This window comes from Eschscholzia californica, unplaced genomic scaffold, assembly GCF_041429995.1.
Source record: "Eschscholzia californica isolate CP2 unplaced genomic scaffold, dmEscCali1.0.p SCAF_6, whole genome shotgun sequence".
Taxonomy (NCBI): Eukaryota; Viridiplantae; Streptophyta; class Magnoliopsida; order Ranunculales; family Papaveraceae; genus Eschscholzia; species Eschscholzia californica.
The window spans coordinates 23,210,320-23,221,868 of NW_028238483.1; the positions used below are offsets into that span (position 1 = coordinate 23,210,320).

The 11,549-nt window shown below is 36.4% G+C and overlaps 2 protein-coding genes across 3 annotated transcripts; both read left to right on the forward strand.

Annotated features, from left to right (window-relative positions):
- The first annotated feature begins 2,978 nt into the window (after nucleotides 1–2,978).
- Nucleotides 2,979–7,769, forward strand: LOC147532613 (ATP-citrate synthase alpha chain protein 1). 2 transcript variants are annotated; one of them, XM_086645582.1, is made up of 12 exons: nucleotides 2,979–3,399; nucleotides 3,746–3,854; nucleotides 4,128–4,304; nucleotides 4,429–4,590; nucleotides 5,087–5,167; nucleotides 5,437–5,488; nucleotides 5,624–5,738; nucleotides 5,841–5,922; nucleotides 6,365–6,460; nucleotides 6,574–6,675; nucleotides 7,131–7,364; nucleotides 7,507–7,769. In XM_086645582.1, exons 2-12 carry the CDS (start codon nucleotides 3,756–3,758, stop codon nucleotides 7,576–7,578), a joined length of 1,272 nt encoding a protein of 423 aa, XP_086501708.1. In that variant the 5' UTR covers nucleotides 2,979–3,399; nucleotides 3,746–3,755; the 3' UTR covers nucleotides 7,579–7,769. The 2 variants fall into 2 exon arrangements, with proteins under 2 accessions (XP_086501708.1, XP_086501709.1); XM_086645583.1 differs by having other exon boundaries at nucleotides 3,042–3,399; nucleotides 3,737–3,854.
- A 1,801-nt stretch (nucleotides 7,770–9,570) lies between these two features.
- Nucleotides 9,571–10,179, forward strand: LOC147532614 (pectinesterase inhibitor-like). The gene has a single exon (XM_086651104.1). The coding sequence runs from the start codon at nucleotides 9,631–9,633 to the stop codon at nucleotides 10,153–10,155; it is 525 nt and encodes a 174-aa protein (XP_086507230.1). The 5' UTR covers nucleotides 9,571–9,630; the 3' UTR covers nucleotides 10,156–10,179.
- The last annotated feature ends 1,370 nt before the right edge of the window (nucleotides 10,180–11,549 follow it).

Sequence of the window (11,549 nt, forward strand, 5' to 3'; positions counted from 1 at the left end):
GTGTGAATGTGATATCCCTATATGCATCATACCCTTGCATTGTTGTTTAGGACATGGAAATCCATCCCATGGCAGTCTCTTGCTTTATGATCATCATCACCACAATAGTAGCATTTTGAGAATGAAGATGACCCATTTGCATTTGCAAGAGTTTCATCTAACCATTGGAATCCATCACATGAAGGAAATTGACATTTTAGGTATTTTTTTTCCCTTAACAAGTGTTCCTTCAAATTACAATAGCATTCTAATACCAGGGCATCCTCTCTTGGAGCACTTAGAGTACATCCAACAACAGGAAATTGCAGAATGTGAAGCTTGATCACACAATTGACATATCTGCAAATTAAGTATAAATTAGGCATTGGTACATCTTTTTGTGCATAATGTTAGTATTTGGGTCAAAAATGACAGAAAAAATAAAACTTACCAATTGCTTCTTTGATTCCATATTGGTTATTTCTCTCTTAACTCCAATTGATGTTGATGTTGATGTTAGCAGACTCCTAACTTGAAGAAAAAAAACACAATTTACTTATTGAAAGTAAATGATGAGATTGAGGTATGAAAGTGGGAAGAGGAGTATTTAAAAGATTTTGAGAAAAAACGGTTAGATTTGTGGGTAATCTGGATCGTTCATTTCGACGATCCAGATCAATTTCAAAAAACGGTCACATGACGTCAGCAGACGACCGTTAACTCGTCAGCGTCACGTCGTTAGCGTTTTTGAAATGAAACGGTAGTTAGTTTTCGTCGACGGTCAACGCGGTCAACTGTTAGTCCGTGACCCAAAGGCTATAACGGACAAACTTGTGACCTAAACGCTAAAGCCGGTACTTATCCTTGACCCAAACGCTAAATATCCCTAGTAAGAACGACAGCTGGAAGTGACTTCTTAAAACTCTAAATGCTCATGTAACTTTGAATGCTAAATCTTTAGTGTTTTGTTTGTTGGATTCTGTTTGGTATATATAAAATTTGTAGCAACACTTCAGGAAGGTGCCTATAGACGAATGGATGCTTCCAAAATGACTGTTGGCTTTCGGGTGCAATCTTGACCATCAGAACTCAACTGATTTATCTAGATCTCGTATACTGAACGCCCACCGTTAGATCCTCAACTGATCTATCTTAAGAGTGCCAAACATCCTGACCTTCAGATCAAATATATGGAAGAGTTTATATAAGGAAATAATACTTTCCCAACATCATATAGGTGGTACTAACTCAAAATCCCGTTTTGGAGTTAGTGGTACTCATACCAAACTAATTTGGTAATAACTCATTCATACGAAATCGGATCTAGGTCTCTCAAATCAAGGAAATATCGGTCCAACTGCTTTTGCGCTAGATACCGATTCCACTCGCTAGTGACACCAGTAAACAAGTTTGAGGGCCTGCCGTCCCAGCTTCTTAACCGGGCGCCCGATATAGCTTCATACCCCAACCCTACCATTAACAAATTTGATGAGTTCCATTCATAAGAAATCCATTTATTTCTTAAAGCTAAAGACACAACTGATAGTTCAACAAAAAAAAAAAAAAAAAGACACAACTGAAGGTATATATAGGGTTTTTTGGGCTTACCGCCTCACAATTAATTGGTAATTGAGTTTACCCCCTTCAGTAATTGGTAATTGAGCTTACCCCCTTGAATTTAGATTTTTTGTCAAAACTACTAAGGATATGTTTGGTATGAGATATTAAAATCAGAAAGTTAATAATATATAAACAAAATGTAACACCCCAAATTTAGATTTCCACGTCGGCCGCCATGAAAACCTAAACTCAAAGCATTTCTCCGCAGAACAGTAAACATAGTCGATATATCCATCAAAAGAGACAAATAATATCAAATGTGAAGCTCATAAGAATCAATAAATCATCTAAAAGAAATCCATTAAAATTTTCTTAACTCAAACAATGTTACTAAATCATCGACACGTAGTTCGGACAATATCGAATGAAATAAATAACTGTCTAGGAGGCGAAAATCCAAATAACTACCTAATCTCGAAAGCGAACACTAAGAAAGAAACTCCGAGCTGACAAACTGAGATCAAACTGGTGGCGCTCCCCGATCTCTATCACCTGAAAGATAGTAGGCTGGGTCAGAACCCAGCTAGTAGATTTCTAATTACCTAAGGTCTAAATAGACCAATTCAACACAAAACCAAGTATCGAACAACAGATCAATAATAACGATCCATTGTGTTACACCTTTCGTACCAACACAATTGAAGTCAACCTATTACACGGTTGAAGAGATTCATACAATATAACTTCCCTTTTGGAGGAGCATAACCAATTTTGAGGTCCACGAGATAGCGTCACTTACCATTCGTGTTTGCATCGTCTTAAACCTCTCAATAGACAAAGGATACCACCCAAAAAGGGGATCCGTGCAACACGAGCACAGTGCAACACGAGCACTTTACATATGAGCAGGAGGCGAGCCAACCTCTAGTTGGTAATTACTTCTCAAACTAGAAGTATGTGGTCCACAAGAATGATCTTGTGTTTGCATCGACTTAGACCTCTTCATAAACTATGGATACCTCCCAAAAAGGGGATCCGTGCAACACGAGCACATATGAGCAGGAAGCGAGCCAACCACCGATTACTTATGGATTACAATCGTCAATCCATATTTGAACTCAAACCCCTGGTCCACTGGGTTGTCCAATATCACATTGACAAACCCGTGTTTGCAATCGATCCACAAAATCAATCTTTACTAATCATATTCCTGACCAAATCAAACAATAAAATGAGGTAGAATCCCTAATATGAATCATATTGAAGAATGGTTGTTCTTTGTAATGGCAATTATTTCACGTACGCCAAACATAGCCTTTGTATTTTTGTCACTAATAGTAAGTCCAAGGGGGCAAGCTCAATTACCCATTATTGAGGGGGGTAAACTCAATTACCAATTAGTAAGGAGGGGGTAAGCCCAAAAAACCCGTATATATAACAAGCTACCAAATAATATATATATATATATATTTCTTTCAACAGAAAAAAGAAAAAAACTATAGTATTTTTTGAATTTTTTTTTTTTTTTTGTTGAAAGTTCTTTTTTGAATTAGGTAGCAACTAAAATTGCTTGATGTGGTAGATGAGCTAACTGTCCAGTGACCAAAATATTTGTTACTTACCACTGAAAGATAAATAAATGAAAAGTCGGGATACAAATGAAAATTCCCGCGAGAATATTATGTACAGTTGTTAGAAATTAATTATGAAATTTACAAATATACCAATTTATCATCAATAAATAGAACCACCAAACACCAAGATCTCATTTTCTCCTAGATAGAAATAGAGAGAGAGAGAGAGAGAGAGAGAGAGAGAGTGATTTGTTCTCGTTCTTTCGTCTAAACCAAAAGAAGAAAGGTAAGATCTCGTTCTAAGTCATTTGATTTTAGAGCAACAAATCCATCTTTATTGTTATGATTTTATATGAATTTGCACTTTTTTGCTTGAATTTCGTTCATTACGGTTGCAGATCTGTTCTTAATTTTGTAATCTGAGCATAATGTGTATCAATTTGCTGATTTCTTATTAGTTTTTATCTTCTGAGTTGAAATTTCTCTGTTATTCTTTCAATCAATTTCGAGTTACTTCGTTTTGGAAGAAAACGAGATTAGTAAATAGGTTTGGTTTATTATCATTGGATCTGGTAATGTAGATTTACGTTTGTTTTGTTTAGCGAATCTGAATAATTTTTTAGTTTGTGAAGGTAAGTAGAAATGGCACGAAAGAAGATCAGAGAGTATGATTCCAAGAGATTGTTGAAGGAGCATTACAAGAGGTTAGCTGCTGCTGAACTAGGCATCAAATCTGCTCAGGTATGAATCGGCTATAGATCTGAAGGTCTTTATTTTCTAATTCTTGTTATATTTCTCTTGTGATTTGAGTCTTAACGATCTAATGAGATCAATACAGACATTGATTAGGGATCTTAGCAATTCACACTTAATATTTGGATTAATTTCATTGGGCTTTTCTGTAATTGGTGATTGAGTTATCATTCTTTGCTTTTAGTATGAAATTATTTTCGACTCTCTTTCATTTTCCCTATAAATGAAAAGATCTGATTGACTTTTATTATGATGGTGTAGGTTACAGAATCAACTGATTTCAATGAGCTAGCAGATAAAGAGCCATGGTTGTCATCTAGTAAATTAGTTGTTAAGCCTGATATGTTGTTTGGCAAACGTGGGAAGAGTGGTCTGGTTGCCCTCAATTTAGATTTGGCCGAAGTTGCTACTTTCGTGAAGGAGCGTCTCGGCAAAGAGGTAGTTAATACAAAACTGTTTTGTCAGTCAGTCTGAAACTTCAAAAGTTGAACCTTAAAGACACATTGGTTGTATTTTCTGAAGTAATTCTATGTGCAATTGATTTTTTTTTGTGACTTTGTAGGTAGAGATGGGTGGGTGTAAGGGACCTATAACCACGTTCATTGTTGAACCCTTCATTCCACACAATGAAGAATTTTATCTCAATATCGTTTCGGAGCGACTCGGGTGCAGCATGAGCTTTTCGGAATGCGGAGGTATTGAAATTGAAGAGAACTGGGACAAGGTACACCTAATTTAGCTTATATTATTTTTCTCAAGGTTAATGGTAAACAATTCTTTGTCAAGTACCCTTTTAGTCTATAAGCTTAACTTCTCGAAAAAATTGTCATTGGTATTATAAGGATAGGAGGTAGGCTTACATTTTGCAGTAGTATCCTCCAAGGCTGGTTCATGGATATAATCTGAAGAGAGTTGTATATATTGTAAATACCTAGATCAAGCGAATAACCCAGTTTCCATATATCTTCAGTATGTACAACTATATACACCATACAAACAAATACCGATAAACCTTTCCATCAAGGCCATCCCGACCGTGCCAAGCGGGTCAAAATATGTTATAATTTTCAATCACATATTTATAAAATATTTATTTACATCAATAGAAGCATAATGGGAACTTCAGGGTGTGTCGTTGTGTGGTTAAGTATGGGAGCATATGATCATCTTTTAAATTTTACCTTTATCACAGATCCTTAACCTGTTTCTGTTTTGTTCAGGTTAAAACTGTATTCATCCCAACAGGAACACCTTTTACATCAGAAACATGTGCTCCACTAGTTGCAACACTTCCACTGGAGGTATATTGTCATTTATTATCTACTTATCTTTTGATAGTTGTCTAGTCTTGCTGAGAATCAAACTTGATCAGCCAAAGCATTATCTGCCATTAATACATATTTTTCTTTGATTTCATGCTAATTCTGTTAAATTTCGCCTGCGTTAAGGAAATTCGATTGATGCAATCATACGTAGTGTCACTGTTGTTTCAAGTTCCTTATCTGAAAATACATATTTTTTTCTCTGGGCTGGAATACAAGCAATAACTCTTACTTTTTATTCAATTTAGATCAAAGAGACCGTTGAGAACTTCATTAAGGTGGTCTTTGCTATATTCATAGGTATGCTCTGATTTCTCCCACATGGACCACCCATCTATTTTCTTTGTCTATTTTATTTTTTATCGATAGGTTCAATATTCTGATACTGGTTTTAAATGTTATTATTGAAAATCTCGACCCTTTTACACAATCCAGATCTTGACTTCACCTTCCTCGAGATGAATCCTTTTACTTTGGTTGATGGAAAGCCTTATCCTTTGGACATGAGAGGAGAACTAGATGATACTGCTGCTTTCAAGAACTTCAAGAAGTACATAATCTTTTCCTTTTTTCTTATCTAGTATGAAGCATGACATATACAAAAAGATTTGTAGATCACCTTCATATCTTTTATGCTCGACTATTTGTGCAGGTGGGGAAATATCCAATTCCCAATGCCATTTGGCAGAGTTATGAGTCCTACAGAAAGCTTTATCCATGGGCTGGATGAAAAGGTATGCATTCAATTCATCTAGTTCTGTCAGTAATGTTCTTTTATATTGCTCTCAGTATCACAACATTTCCGTAGTATCATTACTAAATGAAATGTGTAGATGCCAGAAATTTATACGTTCTTCAAGTTGGAGTGAGTCTTTTCCGCCATTTTGATTTTCTTCTAGTTTTCTTATGCTATTGTCGTTTTTTTTAGTGCTTTCCTCCTGTGGAGTACTGAGGTTTCGTCCGGAAACTTGTTATTTTTCTAACTTTACGAGGTTAACCGGGCCTTTTAGTTTCAAAAAAAAAAAACAATAGATTTGTGATTTTAAATAAGTATATGCTTAATAGATTGTAATCAACAAGTTTCAAAATAGATTGTAACCAACACGGACATGCAAAACCATTCTTCTATATAATAAGCCTATGCACTGTGATTGCTAATTCATTATTTATTTGCAGACAAGTGCATCTCTGAAATTCACAGTTTTGAACCCAAAAGGAAGGATTTGGACCATGGTAGCAGGAGGGGGTGCTAGTGTCATCTATGCAGACACGGTATAGCTCTCAATGTCTCATCTTTCAACTTGGGATTCTTCTTTTCCCCCATTTCTTTTCCTTTTTTCCACTCGAGCCTTTGAATAATATACTTCGAAAAATTGCCTGATCAGGTAGGAGATCTCGGCTATGCTTCTGAGCTTGGCAACTACGCAGAATATAGTGGAGCACCAAATGAAGAAGAGGTGTTGCAGTACGCTAGAGTTGTAATTGATGTAAGAACTTACTCCATTTTTTTTATCTCTGTTTTGCTGCATGAGCTTCCTCAAGCTACTTCACATAAACTCTTTAAAGAATCTACTTGTTATATGGTTCGAAGACATACTGTTGGTCTGTTGGGTCATCTTGAGCCTCTCTTCACGCCGAAAGCCTAGCTCAAGACTCAGAAGATTTTTCCCCACTTCTGAATTGACCTTCCTTTCCACAATCTCTGTAGATTTATTCCACGATCGCTTCACCAGACATCGGTTTGAAGCTTTTTAACTTTAATATACTATCGGTCTAACAAATCGGTTCCCGAGTCTTGATGCAAGTGCTGGGTGGTCTTCGCCCCTCTACCACAAAAGCAAATACAGGCTACAACCACTGACTAAAAATGCACGAATTGCATAACTTTCAGACATGATATTTCTAGACACTGTTTTAGCACGTAGTCTAATCGATTGTACAGTGTGCAACTGCAGATCCTGATGGCCAGAAAAGAGCTCTTGTGGTAGGAGGAGGAATAGCCAACTTCACTGACGTTGCTGCTACATTTAGTGGCATAATTCGAGCTCTGAGAGAAAAGGAGGAAAAGCTCAAAGCTGCAAGAATGCATATATATGTGAGAAGAGGAGGTCCAAACTATCAAGTGGGTCTTGCAAAAATGCGAACTCTTGGAGAAGAAATTGGGATCCCACTTGAGGTAACTAAACACTAGCCAAACTCTTAATTATATTAAAGATAACCGAATTATAATTGATAACTCTCATAGACCCGACACCGGGTAAAAAGTATTAAAATAAACGTGTAATATTAAAAGTTCATTTTTTTTCCTATCGATATAGGTTTTTGGACCTGAGGCAACTATGACTGGCATATGCAAACAAGCGATCCAGTGCATCACTGCTTCAGCATAGGGTATCAAAACCAGAAAACAGCCTGTTTCTTCTTCTTTTAGAATTGATTTAATTTTCCTTGTGTATGGTAAGTTTTCTGTTCTTCTGTCACAAACATTTTTCTGTTTCATTGGGAAATTCTGTGGACTGAATTGTATTTCTTAATGATTTAACTCTGCGTTTATTAAATAATTCGTTAACTCGTGTCTAAATGCAAGCGAGGCCTTTGTCACGAGCAAAACTCCGTAACACTTGGGCTAGATCCTATGTGTCTAAAGCAGTGTCAATATCGATAACTGATAATGTTTGTGTTATATATTGACAAAATGGAAAAAGAGGGAGACAGATATGAAGTCATCGAAAGGGGAGAAATACAAAGATTCAGATGTCTTTTACATAAATCAAGACCGTGTTTTGGAGCTCAACTGTACAATTTATCTCTCGCTACTCACGTTCCCATCTCAAACTTTAAAATCTAAAGGTTCACAATTGAACCCCTCTTCACAATCAAAGTACTTACTTCCACTCCCCACATCTCTCCCACATTATCTCCCACAAAAACTATCGTATTAGACGAGTTAGTTGTCCTGTCGAAAAATATTCACTAGCTCTCAATCTCCCCATCACTCCCCTGTCTCACAAAAAAATCATATATATATTTTGGTCAAGATGGGGAGAGTTTCGAAGGAAAAAAAAATTTCTTTTATGGTGGTTGCCATTTATGGGGAGCGTCTTGTTGTCGTGGCACTCGTTTGTACTTCCTAAGATACTAATTTTGCCATGTCTACCTTTACATGTCCGCGCTCTTGGTAAAAATGGCGTGTTCACACTTCCCGACCCATAAAGTTTCTCAAAGTTACATTACACTGCGCAGATCGCTATGCATGAGTCTGGAGCACACCGATTGACACTTTAGTTCCGAGTATATCACTTATGGCCTACATTACACTACAGTATTATAACATAGAACGCAGATACGTAAGACTTTTGGTGATCAACTAAAATTAGCAATTCTTTAAGCCTATTTAAAAGTCTAGATATAGAAGAATAGATAATAGAGTTAATACTAATTTGGTCCCAATTTTTGACTAACAAGAAATTTTGGCTTATATTTGTTCAACATTCTAATTTGGTCTTTATATTTGTCCAGCGTTTTAGTTTAGCCCCAAGATCATATTTCAGTTAGTCAAACTTGACGACTTTCCTTTACTTTTACCATATTCCAAAAGCGTTTCTCTCGCGATATCCTATCTCTTTCTTACTCGCGGGAACGGGTCGTCAGAAATCCTTGCAACAACGACCGATGGGCCATTTCCAGCGAGCGACCTTCAACGTTTTTTTCATAAGTCTTCTTCTCTTATTTGACCGCCCCCGGGCCCTGACCTCCAAACATGCACACACCATCACTAGTTCACCAACACCACCATTGTATCTTCTCTCTCTCACTGAAACCCCAAGGGTCTCATGGAGTTTCAGTCTATGGGACTTCATTAGGGTTCAGATTTGTTCGAAATAAACCCAATGGATTTTCCATGATTCGAAATTCCACGAAACCCTTGGGATTTCGAGGGAGAGAGAATCTGGTGGTTGTAGGAAAGAAGAAGATTGATTTTTCCATTTTTAAGGTCGTCGACAATGGTCAGTCGATCGTTACCTGCGGTGACTTTTTGTGTTCGTTCCGACGAGTTAGAAAGAGAGAGGATAGAGATGGAAATACTTTAGAAATAGGGGTAAACAAGGCAAGAAAATCTTGACTATTGAGTTTGACTAACAGTCAGAAAGGTGGAAAGATGTGGACAAATTTTCAAGTTGGTCACTAGTTGGGGCCAAATTGAAATTAACCCTAAAGAATAAGATAAAAACAAGAACCATTTTTAGCTAAAAAAGAGGAGCTCAAACCTAGGTCAACCACTGAAAAACAAGTCATTATCCTCTAAACTATATCATCCACATACATCTTTTCACAACTGAAAAAACTGTCAACCCCCTTTATTTCTCACAACCTTGTATATAAAATGGGACAATGAGGAATCAAAAAGAAGAGTTCAGATCAGAAAGGCCAAAGAAAAAAAAATGGGTTCTCAAAATAATTTTCCTTTGGCCTATCTGATGATCATTACCACCATTTTATCGCTATCCTCGAACACAAAAGCAACTCCCCTCGCCGATTTATGCAAATTTGCTCAGTACCCAGAGCTATGTAAATCGGTTGTAAAAGTTGGTACGGTTCGAGGAGGGACAGATGTAGTTGCAATTCAATCAGCTATACAAGCTACAATTGTTCAAACCAACCAAGCAATAACAATGATAAACAAACTTATTGGAAAAACTCAAGATGTTTCACAAAAGGGGAATCTACAAACTTGTAGTGAAGTATATGATGATGCGATTTCGGGTTTGAATTCTGCAATGGAGAGTCTTAAGAATAAAGAAAGGGAAGATGTAAGAGTACAACTTTCCGCAGCCATGACTGATTTCGAAACATGTTCTGATAGTTTCGGTGAGACTTCGAGTGAAAATCCTTTTGCTAAGGTTAATGAATTATTGTATAAGCTTTCTACTGATAGTTTGGGTTTGGCAACTCATCTTAATTTATGATAATGAGATCAATGTTATAAGAAATTTTCATTTAATAATATATATATATATATATATATATATATACTTCTTTAGGCACCACCAAAATTGTTGCGGTAGGCGAAATGGATGTGAACGACAGTAAATGATTAGGAAAAAACAATACGAAAGAAGTGATATCTAGGAATTTAGAGAAGGAAATAATTATAATTCAACATTGAACATGACACTCATCTTCCTCGGCCCAATTTTTTAGACCATGCTGTTAACTCATTTCGAGTTTGAAACACGTCTTCGTTAGTCACCGAGTATAGGTATAATATAAAATTCAGAGAAGAATTAGTCAAACTTACCTCTAAGTGTCAAACGAAAAATACTTTCTAAATTCAAAAAATATAAAAAAGCCGAGGTGAGATACTCTTAACTTAAGGCGAATTACGCCATGTGTGTACCTATAGAATAACGACGTTTCGCCTCCAGAATACAATGACTCCGTTCTCCTTCCCAGGTACATTGAAGAATAACACTGCGAACATTGACTAATATTATGAACTTCAAAGTTTCGAAATAACTACAGAACAAATCAAATTTATGTGTAAACTTTTGTGGAGTTACTTGGAAATTTTCTGTTCAATATCGCTACTCTAAAATGATATTCTATCTATGCCTTAAACACTGAGACAACAAATTTGAAATCGGACTTGATTTGAGGGATTTACAAGAATCGAATAGGTGTGACATATTGAGACGCGTCTGTTCATTTTGGAACAGATTGTGATTGTCAAGGCCAAGATACGCGACACTTTGGTGTTGCAAATGTCAGTTGCCTTTTGCACCCTTGGATTATAAGGGTCTCACTAGAACAACGTCATCCCTTGGACATTTTCACGTTCCCGAAAGTGATCCCAAATCGGAAAATTATGTCTGTTAGATTGGGGCGCTAAGGACCTTCTAGAAGGTAGCCCGAAGCGCGCCCAACATATAGAAGGCGAGCCTTTTTAGTTTATCTGGGTTTAGCAAGATATGTCTGGTCTGGATGTTATCTTATTGCATAACAACCCCTGGACTAACTTTTCTTCCTTTGCGATTTAGTCCCTCGGTTTAGAGAATTTTCGTCTAAATTATTATTTTTTTGTTGAAATTTCAAATGGGAATATATCATTCATTCGGAATCGGATTTAAGTGATTTTTGACTCTGAAATTAAGAGCTCGAATGATAAAAATGCAATGGTGTATTTATCTCTTAAGTTAAAAGAGACCAATACGAAATTGGTTCCGATTCCGAAAATCTTTAGTTAAAAAATAATCATCAACATCAAAACTAAGTAGACACCCTCATTTGAACGTAGATTCTCTTTTTCAACCTGACACTCATCTTCTTCTTCTTTATTTTTTTATTTATTTATTGAAGGGAA

Bases quoted from the DNA above. Each gene is read 5' to 3' on its own strand.
- LOC147532613 (XM_086645582.1), top strand. From the start codon at position 3,756: ATGGCACGAAAGAAGATCAGAGAGTATGATTCCAAGAGATTGTTGAAG. The intron at 5,168-5,436 runs GTATATTGTCAT...TATTCAATTTAG, and splicing joins TTGCAACACTTCCACTGGAG to ATCAAAGAGACCGTTGAGAA. The intron at 6,461-6,573 runs GTATAGCTCTCA...TTGCCTGATCAG, and splicing joins GTGTCATCTATGCAGACACG to GTAGGAGATCTCGGCTATGC.
- LOC147532614 (XM_086651104.1), top strand. From the start codon at position 9,631: ATGGGTTCTCAAAATAATTTTCCTTTGGCCTATCTGATGATCATTACC.